Source organism: Podarcis bocagei (assembly GCF_964188305.1).
Source record: "Podarcis bocagei genome assembly, chromosome: 3".
Classification (NCBI taxonomy): domain Eukaryota; kingdom Metazoa; phylum Chordata; class Lepidosauria; order Squamata; family Lacertidae; genus Podarcis; species Podarcis bocagei.
In genome coordinates this window covers 28,867,221-28,885,057 of record NC_138127.1, presented here as the reverse complement: position 1 = coordinate 28,885,057, position 17,837 = coordinate 28,867,221, and the positions used below count along the sequence as shown (strand labels likewise).

At 40.3% G+C, this 17,837-nt stretch overlaps 1 protein-coding gene across 3 annotated transcripts in view; it reads left to right on the top strand.

Annotated features, from left to right (window-relative positions):
• Window positions 1-17,837, top strand: part of RNGTT (RNA guanylyltransferase and 5'-phosphatase) — a 124,092-nt gene that overhangs the window by 63,449 nt on the left and 42,806 nt on the right. For 2 of the 3 annotated variants that reach the window (XM_081186608.1, XM_081186609.1), the window contains exon 12: window positions 14,129-14,197. The exons of the other annotated variant lie outside the window; for it this stretch is intronic. In XM_081186608.1, the coding sequence (XP_081042734.1) occupies window positions 14,129-14,197 (69 nt within the window). The remainder of the gene's footprint in view (window positions 1-14,128; window positions 14,198-17,837) is intronic. 3 annotated transcript variants of the gene reach the window in all.

Here is a 17,837-nt window from a genome sequence, read left to right as displayed (position 1 = left end):
ATGAAGTTCCAGATTCAATGTATTAATTTAGAACGGGTATCTTATTAACAAGCAAGCACCCATATAGGTACAGCCATCAACTGAACAATCTGACTGACAGGCTTGTTCTTAAGATTCTGTTCATCTCAAAGATAAAGCAACATACATCGTCATGGGGCATGTGTGCAAAGTGGGCTGTAAAATAGGAAAGAGGAGGAGACATGGAAATGGCAGGTAGTCCGTGTGAAGTGAGAGCTGAAAAAAGGAGGAGGGAAAGGGGTGGGGGTGGGAATAATGGGGTGTGTGCCAGTAAAGTGGGACTGTGGAACAGAAGAAAGAAGTGGCTTCAGAAATAGAGTTGGGAAGGTGGAAAATGGAGCTTAGCCATTCATTGTAGGGGAAGGGGAAGTTCCTAGGGGGTTAAGCTGAAGGAGTGGTGGGGTTTGGCGAGTGCAGCAAGCTGGGGCTCAGGCTCTAGTTACCGCATTTTGGGGATGTGACATGTTGTTGGTAAACTAGTGAACTTATGGGGATGTAGACCATGTGGGTGTACTGTAATGTCCACTCTTAACCTAAAAAGCAAAACAGAAAGCTTTTGGAATACTTGGTGATTTGTTTCTGTCCTTGGTGATTGCAGTAGTATACTTTTTATTATTTAAATGTCTTTTCTGTTGACACTTGTAAGTTCATGTATAAAACATAACATACTATTATGTCCTCAACTAAAATGTCACTCGGCAAAGCTCATCAACCCCGGCGTATGATTCTGCTCTACCATTCCAACTGGTAAATGCCCGAGTGAGCTTTGCAGCATGCCACAAAGGTCATCAGACAAGGAATAAATCTTCACGTTTATGGAAGCATGAACTCTTGCTGCATTTGAATGCTGCATATACTTTTAACTGAAATAATCAGATATTCTTCCATTCTTACTTTTTTAGTCTTTTGTTTTTCCTCCTAATTAACAGTGGTGAATATTGTTTACATCTACCTCAAGATGTCAATATGGAAATTGCTTCTCAGTGGCCATTAGACTTTCAAATACACTTGAAGTGTAACCCTGTTCTTATAATGGACTATATTAGATCATGTTATCAATCTGTGCTCTTTGTGTAGTCGGTCATATCAGTGACTATAGCAACAAATGATTTTCTTCCATTAAATACATTCAAATGAGACCCAGAAAAAGTTAAAAGTATGGAGCGTTATTGTTCATTGTTCCAACCAGTCATGCCCCTCTTTTGAAGGATACTCCTATTTCTCCTTCTCCTGATTTCCTGCCCCTGCTCCAACAGTAAGTATTCCATAGACACTGAGCATACTCAGAACTTACCGGGTTGTCTTTCAGTTCCCCTCTTGGGTTCCCGCCTACAAAGGTTTATTGTACTGCTGCTAACCTTGGAGATCCCCAAGCTTGCTGATGCCTCCCTCTTGCATGTAGACGGTACCATTTCGTATACATAAGGACCATCACTCACCTTTGAGCATTGGAAAGGACAAGGGACAAGTGAATATCTACAACAAAATGTTGCAGTGTAGAATGCTTCTTCTCAACATTCCAGTCATTCCATTCAACTTCCCCAACAGTCAGTTGAGTTTGTGCTCAGTTCTCATTGGGTTTTAGAGTGTGGAAGGACATACTTGATGCCCCATCCAGTTACTTTAAATTAATGGATTTCTCAATTGATTTCTGTGGGCTGCTCTGCAATCTTGAGGGTTTCCTCAAGGATACCTCTCCCTTGTGGCCTGGAGCCATTTTGGGGACTGCGGTCAGAGAATTGAATCCCAAGAATGATTATAAGAACAACAGAGTAAGTAAAGGTAAAGGTAAAGGGACCCCTGACCATTAGGTCCAGTCGTGGCCGACTCTGGGGTTGCGGTGCTCATCTCACTTTATTGGCCGAGGGAGCCGGTGTACATCTTCTGGGTCATGTGGCCAGCATGACTAAGCCGCTTCTGGCAAACCACAGCAGCACACGGAAACACCGTTTACCTTCCCGCCAGAGTGGTACTTATTTATCTACTTGCACTTTGACGTGCTTTCGAACTGCTAGGTTGGCAGAAGCAGGGACCGAGCAATGGGAGCTCACCCTGTCACGGGGATTTGAACCGCCGACCTTTTGATCGGCAAGTCCTAGGCTCTGTGGTTTAACCCATAGCGTAACTGTAATTCTAATAGGCATTTTAATCTTGCTTAATCAGGGTACATTGTACCAACAGATCTTTTGCCTTTCCACCAAAATGATACTTGATCACCAGCCATAAAGTGTAAACATCTTGAATTTTCCCCCTCGGCTTAAAGGAATGCTGCTTCATATCATGTTTTTGTTTAATGAGTATAAGTTTCTTGGGGAGAGGCCATCGCTCAGTAGTAGCCTTGCAACCAAAAAAGGCTCTGGTTCAATCCACAGCATCTTTATGTAGGGTTGGGAGAGACTCCTGCCTGAAATCCTAGAGAGCCACTTCCAATCAATGTAGACAATACTGATATCCTAGAGAGCTACTTGCAATCAGTGTAGACAATACTGAAATCTTAGAGAGCCACTTCCAATCAGTGTAGACGATACTGAGCTAGCTGGACCAATGGTCTGACTCAGTATGAGTCAGCTTGCTTACTATATATTATTACAGCTTCAGATTACTGTGCTATTACTATATGCTTACTATGTACTCCCTTTAAGAGGGTTTATAAAGTGTTCATCAGTGAATGGGTTCCCATGAGTGAATTTGCTTTAAAGAAACCATTTAACTCATAGGGAAGTCAGCAAAATATTTTCTTTTCTTTAATTAAAGAAAAACTACATTATGTTATGTGTCTGTCGTCAACAAGTTCTCATAGACCCAGGATGGGGAGAGCTGGAATTGATCTGAAATTCAGTTCTGCCTAGCCTGTATTTTTAAGAATTAGAAGAGGAGGGAGGGAGGTGTTTGTGACATGTTAGAACTCAAAGAGGGGAGAATGACCCGTCCTTCCAGAATGAAAGGAAAAGAGTTGGATTGAATTCCTACTTGTGTTTTTCCTGATAACAGTGACCAGAGAGGCCAGTCAAGTGACATAGATAAAGGAAGAAGGGAGGAATGTTTGCAACTCCTGCCACTCAAAAGTTTCTTTCTTTCAAAATCAGATATTTCTTCATACAGTGGCCGAAAGATGATATAAGTTTGGGCATGTCACAGCTGGTTTTTGTATAAGAACAAAAGGGCTGTGGAAAGCTCCCACCTACTCATTTTGGATCGAATAATTAGTTCATTTTATTTTGAGGTTTATATTTGTCCTTAATATATGAAATAAATTCAGGGGGCACTTGAGATATGAGATCATTTTATGAAACAAAGGGGGAACGTGTGCTTAACAATAATAAAGTAATTTAATAATGTGTAATTATTTATTGCTTCTGATATTACTACTGGAATAATTTAAGCTACAATGTAATTAATTTCTTCAAATGAAAACTTTGCATAAAGCTCACCTATGTGATTCTCATAGAAAAGCAATTTGCCATTTGCCTTTCATTTTATCCAAAATATTACATACCTCTCTGGTGGTCAGGAGTTACTTTAGCAATGGGTGACCGGGGTGGGTGAGAAACACAGGTGCTTCTTTTTGTTTTTTTAAATAATTTTTATTAAAATTTTCCATTTTAACAATCCAATCAAATCACATTAAGTATTCCAGATTATACAAATACATATCATATAGTCCAAATATTCTGCCAAATTATAAATTTTTGTTGGGGCTTCCCATGCTTCACGTTCAGTGGGTTCCAATCACCTTATGTTTATACTGCCTTGAGTTTCCAATAGTTCCTTCTTTAAATCTTCCTGTTGTTATCCTTCCTTCGACAGGTGCTTCTTTTTGACTATGGTAACTAATTTGTGAAGCTTTCTCTAAAAGTCTAAAATATTAATACTTGAAAATGGATACATTTATGGATAAAGTAATCCTAAGAAATGCCAGCGGTAGCCACTATTGCTAAGTTGAGTTGCACGCAAACATTGGGGGTCACAAATATCACTTAAATTGTATTAAATTGCAGAAGTTTTAGACTTGTCAGGGCCAAATCTTCAAAAACCCTGCCTCATCACATCTTCTCTAACACTTCCATTTTTTGCACCCCAAGTCCCTCATCAAATGACATTCCTGTACCCTCCCATTCTTACTCCCCTAGTCATACACTTCTCCTTGTACATTTTCCAGTGTGTAATCTTCTCTAGCTAAAAAATCTGGGCTTCCTGGACACTTGTATGCATAGTATAAGTATTTTAGCAGCCCCGAAAGGGGGAGAAAACTTGTCGTTTGGCTATTCCCATTATATGAAATGAAGCTCTATCTTTATTTAATTATTTCAAGAGTTTATATACAACTTAACAATGAGGTTTCCAAGCAGTGTACAGTAAGATTAAAAAATGCATGCCCTGGATAAAATTAATAAGGAAAACAAAAACAATGCCTATGGAAATATAAAGGTCTTTGTCAAGCATCTGATCTCAGTTGGGAGGGAGTTCTTTAGATTCTGTCTTTGTAGGTAAAGGCTTGCTTGAAACCTTGAAATTTTCAGAAAGCTTAAGAGTTGCCAATCACAGATGGTGTAAGGCCTTGCTCTTTCATGATCTTTCAGTGTGGTTTTGCCATGGGTCCAGATAGTTGAATCCAGAGGATAGGGTGGGGAGGTGCACCGCACTTTTGCTATTGGGTGCTGCAGGGCACCATTTTGTCTCCAATGCTACTTAACATCTGTATGAAGCATTTGGGAGCTGTCATTAGATGATCTGGCTCTGCTCAGTTCTGGTATTCAAAATCAATTTACTGGGCTCAGAATTCTTTAATTATGATATTGCCAGGTTTAGCAAAATAATACAAAGTAAATCCTGCAAGCTTAAAACATGCCTACCCTGGATGTAGGTTGCTGTTCTTATATATTGTAAGCGAGATAACTGAAAACTAGTTCACAAGGGCACCTTTATGACATGAGGATTGCAGCATGATTTGGTAACTTGCATGTGTGAGTGAACTTTCACATAGCAAGGCATGGCAGATGGAACTTAATATTTCCTTAAATTTGATGTTTTCCGTAGGAATCTGTTCACATATTCAGCTGTCAAATCATGTGATGTTCATACATGTGTGAGCCATTGTTGACGTGCATGAGTAGACTTAAGGTTCACATTTTTTGTATACATTTTTATAGCATTATTAAGCCAGTATTATGGGACATGGGTGGCGCTGTGGATTAAACCACAGAGCCTAGGACTTGCTGATCAGAAGGTCGGCAGTTCGAATCCCCGCAACGGGGTGAGCTCCCATTGCTCGGTCCCTGCTCCTGCCAACCTAGCAGTTTGAAAGCATGTCAAAAGTGCAAGTAGATAAATAGGTACCGCTCCAGCGGGAAGGTAAACGGCGTTTCCATGCGCTGCTCTGGTTCGCCAGAAGCCGCTTAGTCATGCTGGCCACATGACCCGGAAGCTGTACGCCGGCTCCCTTGGCCAGTAAAGCTATATGAGCCCCGCAACCCCAGAGTCGGTCATGACTGGACCTTAATGGTCAGGGGTCCCTTTACCCTGTAAGCCAGTATTATCCTTGAGAAAGAGTATTATTGACATTTCCTCTCTGTCATGATGATATTAAAAACTGTAAAGACTTATTAAGACTTTCTAGTATAGGCACATGATGGTTTGTCTCCTTGTGCACCCTACAGGGGTATGATCCCATGGAGGATTACTGTAGATCACAGTGAGCAAAAGAGTAGTGCAGAAAGTTAAATAATGACATTTAAGTCAACCTATGCAACTTTTTTCAAATTCCACAATACAGTATAGCAATGATGTGTTGTTTCTAAGAATATTTTGTGTTTAAAACATGACAGCTGGTCCTAGCACGAGACAAATGGAAGTGAGTAAACTCTGTCTCTAAGAGTAAACCATAAAACAGCATGGTACTTTCTTCAAACCCTGAGGCAAGTATACGTTCTGAAACTGTACACCTCCTGTTTTTCCCCTGCTTTGTTTAATGTTTGCACGGATGTCATTTTCTGAAGTCTTTGTTGTCTTTAGATAGTACCATATTTAATAATGTTCTGTCCTCTAGCTCTTAACAGTGTAGGGAGAGGTTTTAAATGATGAAATTCCAGTCTCATACATTTTGAATTAACTGTAATTAATATAAGTTGGAAGGCTACTTTGGGGGACTCCAATCCATCAGTGTAAAGTGAAAAATGCAGCAGATAGGGAATAGAAGTAAAATTACATGAGAAGAGATGTGGAGAAATGTGTGTATTTGCTGGATGCTTCCAAGCTCCATATTTAGGTGGAGAAACAATTGACACCATCTGGTGATGTATTTTTTTTGCCAAAACTGTGACCCCTTTTCTTTGTTTGATTTTCAGTTTTGTTTTCATTTTCCATGCCTTCAGGAAGGACTGAATCACCTCACCTATCAGCCCTCTGTTTCCTGCCAGAATTGGCATTATTATTCTCCCTGCCCTTCTTCCAGCTCCATCTGTTCCTTCTTGTTTTTTGCCCTATTTGTCATCTTCTCCTGTTTTCTCTCCTCTCTCTGCCTTCCACTTTTCAATATTTCTGCTTTTCTCGCTCCTTTATTTTGTCCAGTTGCTCTCAAGAAAACTAGAAGATATGCGCCTAGGATTAAAATCAATACTGTTCTGCTATGCTATTAAGTCTTTCCATTGCTCTATCCTTTAATGCATCCTTTCACTACCCTTTCCTTTTGCATAGTTCCTGCTTTATTGAAAATCATGTTTTGATTTCAAGTTTTTGTTGAGAAAATGGCTTTGATCGGATCATGATTAACATCATCAACAGCAATCTTTCCAAGCCTAAATAAACTACGCCAGAGCAGGGATGTTTTCAAGTTGGCAAGCCACGCATGGTTGTCTTGTATCACAGAGAACTGCCCCCACTTCTGTTGTTTCTTCCTAGTTGTGTTCTAATGGCTGCTCCCCCCCCCCCGTTTGCTCTTCTGTTCCCTGTTCTAACAGCTGTCCACACTCCTGGTTCATACTTCCTTTGAACAGTGCACACTACGCATCTTCCATCCTCTGGTGCTTCCCCCAGCAGCCTGGCCAACTGTCCTCTGGCCTTTCTGTCTTCTGTGGATAGGGTTGCTGTGACCTAGAGTTCTTTCTCTTTCTAAGTTCCCTTGATGCTAGCCTAGGCTGGAATTAGATTCCTATATTTTTATTTAAGGTTCATTAATGAGTAATATAAGCAAAACAGACACACATCGTAGTTACCTGATAAAAGGGAAGGGAAGCAGGGTTGTCTGTAGGAGGAAAAGGCATGATTGGGTATTCCAGACAAGTATATGTCTTCACCAACCCAATATTGTCAAGCCAACATACTTTTTATGCTTTTATGTATTGAGTCAAATTATCAATTATTATGCAAAGTAACTAATTATCTGCTTGGTATAAAATAAGGATTTAGTTATCTCTCTTGTGTAATAAACTTGGAACTTGGACTTCCTTCTTTATCCAGACTTCTGGCCTTTAATTTGAAGTGTTTTGGGTATCTGTGGCCTCTTTTAATGGGCTGGAATCTGTAAGACCTGCATTTTATCTGAATAGACTTTTTAAAGGCTTTTATTGGTCATATTCCTTTTACTTGGTTACTAAGTACCTGAGTCTGTTAGACAGGAATACCCAGAAGAAGCTCCTGGACCACTAGAGCCTGCAGGGCCAGATTCTGGACCCCATGGGTACGTGAGGAACCAGATGCCTCCCATTGCAGTTCGCTAGTCCAGCAGCGTAGCGGAGCATACCATGAGGGAGGCTGTGGAACAAAGGAGGGCTGCTAGAGGATTGTCCCTTGAAGGTGCTGAAGTTCTCCACAAGGGCATGGAGCCTGAAGGAAGTGGTCTAGAAACAGAAACTTAAAAGGCACCAGTCTGCACTCCATCTTCATTGGAGCAAGTTGCTAACTTGGGAGCTATCTGTGGTCCTGAAATTTCTGATCAGCCTTACATTGTCAGCAGCCTTGTCTCTTCCATAGTATTCAGCGATGGACCAAAACATGACAACAACAGGCAATCAGGAATATCATCCCATTTGGTGATTAGCACATCTAATTGCCAAACTCTGCCACTTTGCATTTTGCACATTTTCTTTGGAGAGAAAATGTATCCACTGACCATGATACTTGTATGGCTCCACAGCATGCCAACGCCATGGGGCTGACTTAGATCAATGCTTCTCACCTTCAGCCTCTAAAAGTGTTTCATCTGCTAAAGATATACAGTGGTACCTTCGGTTAAGTACTTAATTCGTTCCGGAGGTCCGTACTTAACCTGAAACTGTTCTTAACCTGAAGCACCACTTTAGCTAATGGGGCCTCCTGCTGCTGCCGCGCCGCCGAAGCATGATTTCTGTTCTCATCCTGAAGCAAAGTTCTTAGCCTGAAGCACTATTTCTGGGCTAGCAGATTCTGTAACGTGAAGCGTATGTAATCTGAAGCGTATGTAACCCGAGGTACCACTGTATTGATGACTTCTTTATCATCTGTGCATATGGACAGGAGATATTTCAGAAGTTCCACCAGGATTTTGATAAGTTTCACCCCACCACCGCCAGCTAGACCAGAAGTCTCAGACTTCAGGGCAGAATGCAGCCCTCTAGGCATCTCTGTCTGGCTTCTCCCCATACCACATCCCTCACTGGCCCTGCTTTGCACTCTCCTCAAGTGCTTTTACCTGGCTAAAATGTGCCCTTGAACTTTGATAATGTTTCTTGTTTCCTTGGATGGAGGAAGAGAGGACTATGCAAGTAAATTAGCATTTCTTGCTCACCTTTGCTTCTGGCCTTGCCGACTACTGGCCTGCCACCCCTGGTAGGTTGCCTAGAAGCTCAGGCTGAAAAGGTTTCCCAATCTCTGAACTATTTCATTTAGTGGACATTATTGTGCAACTACATAATGGACAGACAACCACCACCTGAAAATGGAAACCTTGCTGAGCACTACACATTCCTACATGCTTCCAGCTTCTACCCAGCGCATATCACAAAAGCCATTGTTTGCATCCAGTCCTTACGACGGCATTTGTATTTGCTCAGAGACATTGGACAGAAACGCAAACTTGAGAATTCACACCATGTATTCCTCAGACTACAATACTCCTATTCAACTAATGAAGTGAAAAAGCAGATCAGCAAAGCCGGACTCGTACCCCGGAATAGTACAGGATAGGCGATGAACAGAGCTATTATTAATAATAATAATAATAATAATAATAATAATAATAATAATATTGCATTCTTACTCCAAACCAGCATGTTCACCAACTCCAGACTGCCAAAACGCACCTTTTCTTGTTGCTTTTAAACAGTATATGAAATTGGTGGGTTATTTTCAAAACTTGCTTTGAATTTTGGCATTACTGGTAGAGTCATAATGGCACAAAGAAACCAGGCTATATGAACCACACCGCAAGTATTTGGCAGCTTACCAGTTTTGTCCCTACTGCAGCAGAGGAGTCTCCCATGTCTCACTCCGAACTTATTCTGCCAGCTACTGATGCAAGCAACAATCAAACATGAGTAAACCCACAGGAGAATTCCTCCAGCAATATAGTAAGGTCTGTAAGGCCCAGCATAAACTGGGACATCTTTGCTGGTTCCAGCCAAGCCATAATTTAACCACAGTTTGTCTGGGTCCGGATGTCATGAAAAGTTGCATTTAATATGAAGCAGAAGTGAAGTTTCTAGGCTCTTCCTTGCAGCTGTGCTAGAGTAGGAGGGAAGAGTGCAAGAGCCTGAGGTTCACTGTTGTTTGTCCTTGTAATGTGAATGGGCAAAAGCAGCCATTGTCTGATTCTGATTGATACATTTGGAATACACAGTAATGAAATTCCGAAAAATATTTTCTTTGAAATGGTGCTTTATGCCTTAAGTATCTCACTTCCTTTTGAAGTGTTCTCCAACATCTTACAGCAAAATCATCTCAAAACATGTTTGGTTTTCTTATTTGAGTAGCACTTGAAACCATCTTGGGGAAATTAATGGAAGAATTTTACCTTTTAAAAGAATAACACACCAAGGCACTGAATTATCTCTCTGAATTTAATAATGTGATTGCGCACTCAGTTTAAACTTTAATATATTCTCACTACATGTATGGGGGATAATTTATTGGAGGCGTTAAATATAACAAGGTACCCATATTCTTAATCCCTTTTGCTCTCAGGTTCAATGTAACATGTGATTTCTGTTGCCTGGGTTTCAACTGATGTGCCATTTAAAAAATAGGTGATAAAAAGGTGTCCATTCTCTTTAGGCTGCAATTGTTTTGGCTACAATTCTGTATATAACCAACTGAGAGGACACTCTATTGTAAAGTTGGTGGGACTTCCTCATGAGTAGATAAATTTAGGATTGCTCTGTTAGATAATTACTGGGATGCGGGTGGCGCTGTGGGTAAAACCTCAGTGCCTAGGACTTGCCGATCGTGTGGTCGGCGGTTCGAATCCCCGCGGCGGGGTGAGCTCCCGTCGTTCGGTTCCAGCTCCTGCCCACCTAGCAGTTTGAAAGCACCCTTAAGTGCAAGTAGATAAATAGGGACCGCTTACTAGCGGGAAGGTAAACGGCGTTCTGTGCGCTGCGCTGTGCTGGCTCGCCAGAGCAGCTTTGTCACGCTGGCCATGTGACCCGGAAGTGTCTTCGGACAGCGCTGGCCCCCGGCCTCTCAAGCGAGATGAGCACGCAACCCTAGAGTCGGTCACGACTGGCCCGTACGGGCAGGGGTACCTTTACCTTTACTGTTAGATAATTACTTTGAAAGTTTCTGAAGAACAGTTGAGCAGTGGATAACTCCCCCCTTTATAAGATCAAGGAGGAGAGAGAACCTTTTTTGAGATGTAAATATAGAGGCTGCAGGGTCCATCTGGGAGGGGTGCATTTGGGCAGAGACCATTTTGCCTCAGGGCACTGACTAAAGAGACTGTGGGGAATGCTCCTAGATTTGCAGTTTCATCATTCTGGAAATCCAGGTCTACAGTAAGATTATTTGTTGATTATGAAAACCAGATCTGTATATTGAACACTGCTCTGATACAATGTTTTATAATTGCTTGGAACATGTTGAGTGTGATTCATCTATAGTTAGTAATAATAATAACATAGGCTTCTAAGATCAGGCATGTTTCATTTTGCATGATTGTTATATGAAATCATATACAATTTATATGAAAGAAGATGCAGTAGTAGGAATAGCCTTTAAAGCAAGCAAACATATGTCAGACATGCTTTCTAATGCTGTCAAATGTTATTAGTTTAAGTGTCCTGGACAACTTTGAAAGCATACATTAGTGACTAGCAGTAAGTCAGAGTTACCGGTGTTCTGACTTATTTCTACATGTAACAGATGGTGCTCGCTGTGAAAGACTGACAAGCTGTGGGATAGCAAAGCATTACTAATAAACCCCGTCATATGTTAAACTTGACCTGACATTAATCAGGTTTGGAATGCTTCTAATGAATCATGGATAGTAATTAGTGAGCTGATGCTATTAGTGAGCAGCAGTTTCATACTGTTTTCCTTTTTTTCAGGAAAAAACCACACAATTATGTTGCAATTTATAGTTAGTGATAATAACATTGTGCTATCTTTAGAGTTTTGTACAGTGAACTTTCCTTCTCTCCAACAGCCATCCTGACCTAGTATGTTGAAAAAACTGGCCAGATACAGTAATTACATTGCAGGTTGGGGCTGTGGACCGGCAAGGCACTAGTTGAAATTTTACCTCAGCAAGGAGCTCTCTGGGGGCAGCGTGGGGTAGGGGCTTCAGTTTTGTCGTCGAAATAGGAGTACTATCTCACTTTTCCTCCTCTCAAGAAAAAAGACAAAAAGTAGCGGAGAACGCAGCCGTTTTTCACTCTGATTTATTGCAAAGGCTGGAAATGCTGCAGTTGCTTCGTTCTATGTCTGTCTTAACTGGAGGAATACAACAGGGTTTTCTTTTTTAAAATTGCTGCTGCTGTTCTTTGTTTATTTTGTTTGAAGTTAGATTTTTATCCTGCTCTTAAGGTATGAAAAACTCTTACTTGTATTTGGTTGTGCTTGGTGTCTTCATCTACCTGTATTCCAGCCGTTCTATCTCTGCTGCTCAGAACTCACTGGTAAATTAAGGAACTGAAGATGAGAGAGAGACAACACACATAAGGAAAATGGTGTCTAATGCTCAGGCCATCTCTGAATACCAAAGAGTTACCTGTAACAAAATTGGAAACTTGGCTGGGATAGCTGAAGTTGGTCCACCTGACATCATGGTGATGTCAGGAGATGTTCATGTGGGTGGACCCAGCCACCTGTCAAAATGGTCTGTTGGGGTGGGGAAGCTGACCAACACCTATGGCTCACCCCAGATGTCCCAATAATCATTGCTTGGTTTATCTTTGTCTTATATTTATTTATTTAATCTAAAATAAAGGTAAAGGTAAAGGTACCCCTGCCTGTACGGGCCAGTCGTGTCCGACTCTAAGGTTGGGTGCCCATCTCACTTAAGAGGCCGGGGGCCAGCGCTGTCCGGAGACACTTCCGGGTCACGTGGCCAGCGTGACGAAGCTGCTCTGGCGAGCCAGCAGCAGCGCACGGAACGCCATTTACCTTCCCGCTATAAAGCGGTACCTATTTATCTACTTGTACTTAGGGATTCTTTCGAACTGCTAGGTGGGCAGGAGCTGGGACCGAAAGACGGGAGCTCACCCCGCCGCGGGGATTCGAACCGCCGACCATGCGATCGGCAAGTCCTAGGCACTGAGGTTTTACCCACAGGGCCACCCGTGTCCCTTTTTAATCTAAAATACCATACCATAATCACTGGAACAAAAAATTGTATCATATTTATGTATCTTTGCAAGGATTATTTTATTATCTATTGCCAGATGCCAGATTAGTTTTGCCTCCCATCTTCAAGTGCACTGAAAAGCATCCTCATCCTCTTCAATCTACCATCCTTAAAGTTTTAGAAAATGTGTATATCCCCTATAAAACTTTCAGAATTCAGATAGGTGGAGACAGAGTGTATATTTAAGCCCTGCTCATTTGAGCTCAGTGGTTGAAACTGACATATTCCTTAGTGTGAATTATATTTCATTCAGCAAGTATTTGTAGTATATGTATGCTTTAAATCAGCAAGCTACTGAATCAATTATGCTTTGTGAGGCCATTTTAGTATTTTTTCAAAATCTTTGAGGAAAGTAAGTTAGTTTTTAGTGTATTTTTTTACCATTGCCATGGGTGTTCACCTTTCATCTTTTGCAGAATAAGATCAGTAGTCTATGGTGCTTTTTTTAAAAAATGGAAATATTCTTCAGTTCAGATGAGGGCTAGGTTTTAAGAGTTCTGTTCATCCCACAGATTGCTGCGAAGTAACTTTTGTCTCCAGGGACTTGTTTTGAGGACATCATATAAAACTGCTAATAACAAAATGTTCACCTCAACAGACTTCTATCTCAAAATATTTGTGGGTTTCATAATAAAATCTTCACAAATAAAAGCTTCCAAGTTCCACAAGCTAACAGGAATAAAAAAATATGTGGTGTTGGGAAGGAAATTCAAAAGCAAGATGACTTATAAAAAAGAACACATTGGCCACATTAGTGTGCTATGAGTGGCATGGCTGGGAGAAGTTATTAATAGTAAATCATTGTTTACTATTATGTCTGGACACAGCAATCATTCACATGAAGTCGGGGGGAAATAATGCAACCCATATAGGGACAGTTAATATGTAAAATGGTTCCTATGCATTTTCCTTGGAATCATCCAGGTCTACTGGCGGTTGCCTCTCATGGAGGCGAGGTCAGGGCACTTGGTTGCAAGGCTTGTACAATGTCTAATAAGATGTGCTTTATCTATGGAGGATTGTTGAGTCTGAATTGGCCGTATGACTTCTTGCAGTGCAATCGTCAGCGTGCAAACTTTAGAAAAAAAGGAATTAGTTCATGGCTTTCATTGTTCTGCTTATCTTCTAAACTTACCTGTTTGTTTTATTTAATGAGAAGTGAGTAGTAGATGCTGGAAACCAGTGTTTTCCAGTAAATGCCTTATTGCATTGATGTAGATGTCTATGTCTTATTTTTTGGCATGGCTACTATTATTATTATTGTAAAACCAAATAACTCTTTGATGTTTTTTACAGCTTCTTGAGGGAAATTTTGCTAGAGAAGTCAGTCATGAAGTGGACGGACTAATTTTTCAGCCTGTAGGAGTAAGTTGCCATGATTTTGATTTTTTAAATCACTGTATAATGCTTTTGCTATGGGGTGGGGGGTTTCATCAACTTGTGCTCTTGAGAATTTCATCATTCACTGCCAGAAAAATATTTAAGCAAATATTTATTTATTTGACCCTAAAATCCATTCTTTTTGGCTTTCTGAAGAATTCGTTGGCTTAGATATGCAGTATCCTGTGTCTGTCTTGAAACCTTCACAAAAATTTATCAAATTATTAGTTTTCCGCAAGCACTTCTTAATACAAAGACCATGAATATTTGAGCACATTGCTTGTACTTTTCTATCTTTATCAATATTTGATTGAATGTGTTTGAGTAAATTATCTTAAAGGATAAAATAAAAGCTGCCACTGAATGAAAATGTACAAATCTTGCTTATTATTTTATTTCTGAATTGTAGAAATTCTCCTGCAAAAAGACATTCTTGTTAATGGGAGAAAGAATGGCATACGTATTGACTTGGCAGTTAAATATACAGAAAAGCAACAGATAGGGTAATTATATGGAACAAATATGAAAAGGAAGCAGTAGTAATACTACTTTCCTTTCCTCAAATTGTGGTGACTTTGAATAGGCTAAATACAGGACATATTTATCACCCATAAACCTGTGAGGAACATGAATAAAAAAATTGACATTTATGTCATTAGCTTTGGTGTTAAACCCCAGTTTCCGTACAAGTTAATAGTAAGTAGTTTCTTTTATCTCAGGGACTTTGCTGCAAAGAACATTTGTAAGAGAAAAATGTTAATTCTCTGTTGTAGTAGACACTGTACGGTAGACAGTAGCATGGAGCTGTCCTGCTTCATTTTTTTAATGTGTTACCTATAGCTAGAATAATAATAGAGAGTATTTTAACTATATGACACCTTGAGTTAGCCTAGTCTGGATTTATGATAACTGTACAGCCTTTTGTAGTGTTGGAGCACCGTTGGCAATCAGTCTGACCTCTGTATCCCAAAGATAGAAGCCAGATCTCTCATATTATTTTCCATAAGTTGTAACACATAGTGAACCCATATTAGGTCACTGTGTTTATATAACCAATGAAAAATTAGTCTTTTGGAAACCCACCCATCCCACATATATATTTCAAGATGCTGCATCTGTCTTTGATTTTCAGTGACAGCTTTGAAACATCTTGTCCATCTTTTTATATCAATATGTATTAGTGATTGCAAATGCTAATCATGTGATGTTTAAAACTTTAGAAGACACAAGGCTCTTAGTGTATCTTTTTCATCCTGTTTGTAGATATTCTTGTAGGTATAAATGTTGTTTTTCAAGTGTACAAATCTTTAAGACTTTGGAAATCCACCATAGAAAATTGGATAATTTTGTGCTGCTGTATTATTCTCTGGTCTATATCCTTTCCTATGTACAAGAGCCCACATTGCCAACATGATCTTGTGAACTATAGATTACCACTGTGGCCAAAGTTTCAGACCTTTTGAGCCACAGATGCCAACCATCAAAAGTTTGAGAGCCACGAGATATGCACAACCTTTACACAGTAGTTAAACATTAATTCATTTTTAGATTGATATACAATATTATCAGCTGATTTCAGTTTGGCCAGCTACTCTGATGAATGCAGAAAGTCAGGTTTGTTGACTGCTTAATTTTAATGTGGTTAGATTATTTCTCCTTAACTGTGATCCAGGAAGGTATTCAGATAAAACTTTTTTTTGTTATTTGATCATAGTGGGCCTTCATGTGATGATACATTTCATAGGGCTATGCCTCCTTTAACATTGAATACAATATCTTCCATTCTGGCTTAAATTTTGATTTTCTTCCTCATACTTGCTTTTTTTTTACATCCTGATAATATTATGCTTTAGGCTACTTTATGTATATAAATGGCATTTCCCAAGACTCTTGCATGAATAGAAGGGAGGATAAGATGCCACTGCAAACTCCACCATCAAATTAGAAAATGTTACTGCAGGGTGGTGAGGTGGGTCCAGCTCATTTCCTGCAGAAATAGTTACACAAGATCCTTTTTAAATGCTACAAATAAAGATTAAGGTTTTTTTTAACTTGGAAGGAGGGAGACAAACGCCTCCTTAATGCCATGGGTGGAAGGGAAAGTTCTAGGGTAGGTGCAGATTAATTCTCTCCTGTAGGTTTTAATGCCTTTTGAAAAGCCCTTGTAGAGAGCAGAGTAATAATCCCCCTTTCTAGGTGTGGCCTGCAGATCATGGGTGGTGGATGAATTGGGGAACGCCCCATAAACTGGTGACGTTCTGCTCCTTTCCACATCATTAGGCAGCTGCTTCTCTCCCCCACCCCATGCTGCTTCAGCATTCTCGTCCCTCTCCACTGTATAGTAATTCCCCACCACCACCGCCTGCCTCTTAAATTACCTCTTCTGTCTGCTGAATTCCTGAGACTTCCCCTGTACCCCCAGTGGCACCTGCAGCCCAAGTGGTTGCAGAGGGCAGGGGATGCCTTGTGTGCCAGGGAGGATGCCAGGAACTCCAAAATGCACAGACAACCTTGTTGGCTCAAGAGCTACAGTTAGATTGGTCAAAGAACCACATGTGACCCCTGAACTACAGTTTGACCATCCCAGTACTGTTATTTTATATACAGTGGTACCTCGGGTTACAGACTCCGCTAACCCAGAAGTAGTTACCTCAGGTTGTGAACTTTGCCCCAGGATGAGAATGGAAATTGTGCGGCAGCGGGAGGCCCCATTACTGAAAGTGCACCTCAGGTTAAGAACGGTTTCAGGTTAAGAACGGACCTCCGGAACGAATTAAGTTTGTAACCAGAGGTACCACTGTATAGCCTTATCAGAGTACAGAGATATTTCTGATAGCATTTAAAATACGCCAAGTGCCTTGATTATAGCAGAGGGAAGTGCTTAAAGCTGTCCTGCCTGCAATGTGCACATAGTTTGACATTAATACGCACTGTGGGGACAGAAAATGAGATGTTACTTCCTTTCTATTTCTTCTTCTATTTTCTTTTTCAGACCCTTTGCTTTTATTCTGCTCATCTCTTTTCTCTGCTCTGCCACTTGTTTGGAGAGAGTAGATATTTAAAATGCCTATGTCTGCAATGAGAATGCAAACTTATTTATAAATCTACAATCTTTCTTATAGGGAAAATTGTACCAATTTAGTGATAGTTTTTACTATTGGAGCATTTTTCAGTCTAAGCAATACTGCAGATTTATAAATTCACATTCACATGCCCCTTTTGCAAGTGTTATCCTTTTTTTGTTCAAACCGATACTTCAGAAATCTTTGCTTCTTTTTAAATGGTACTGGTCAGAGAAACTCAAAATGCTTACTCTTAAGGAAAATTATTTAAGCTAGCTGCTTTGGAAATTACAGCCTTCTGTGGGATGTCTTTTTGGGCTTTTGAGGCCACTTGATATTTAAGTAAGCAGTCTCTGCAAAATTGATTTACCTACTGCATAGAAGCATTATTGACTTCCTCTGAAAAGGGAAGACAGCTTATTTTCATTTATAAAGCTTTGCTAAAGTGATTTCTGACTCCACATAGAGAAAGATGAATTAGAAATGTGCATTCTGTAAGGAAAGTTTTTTTTTGTTGTTGTTGTTAATCGGGAATGAGTTTCGAAATACATTTTTTGACCTTT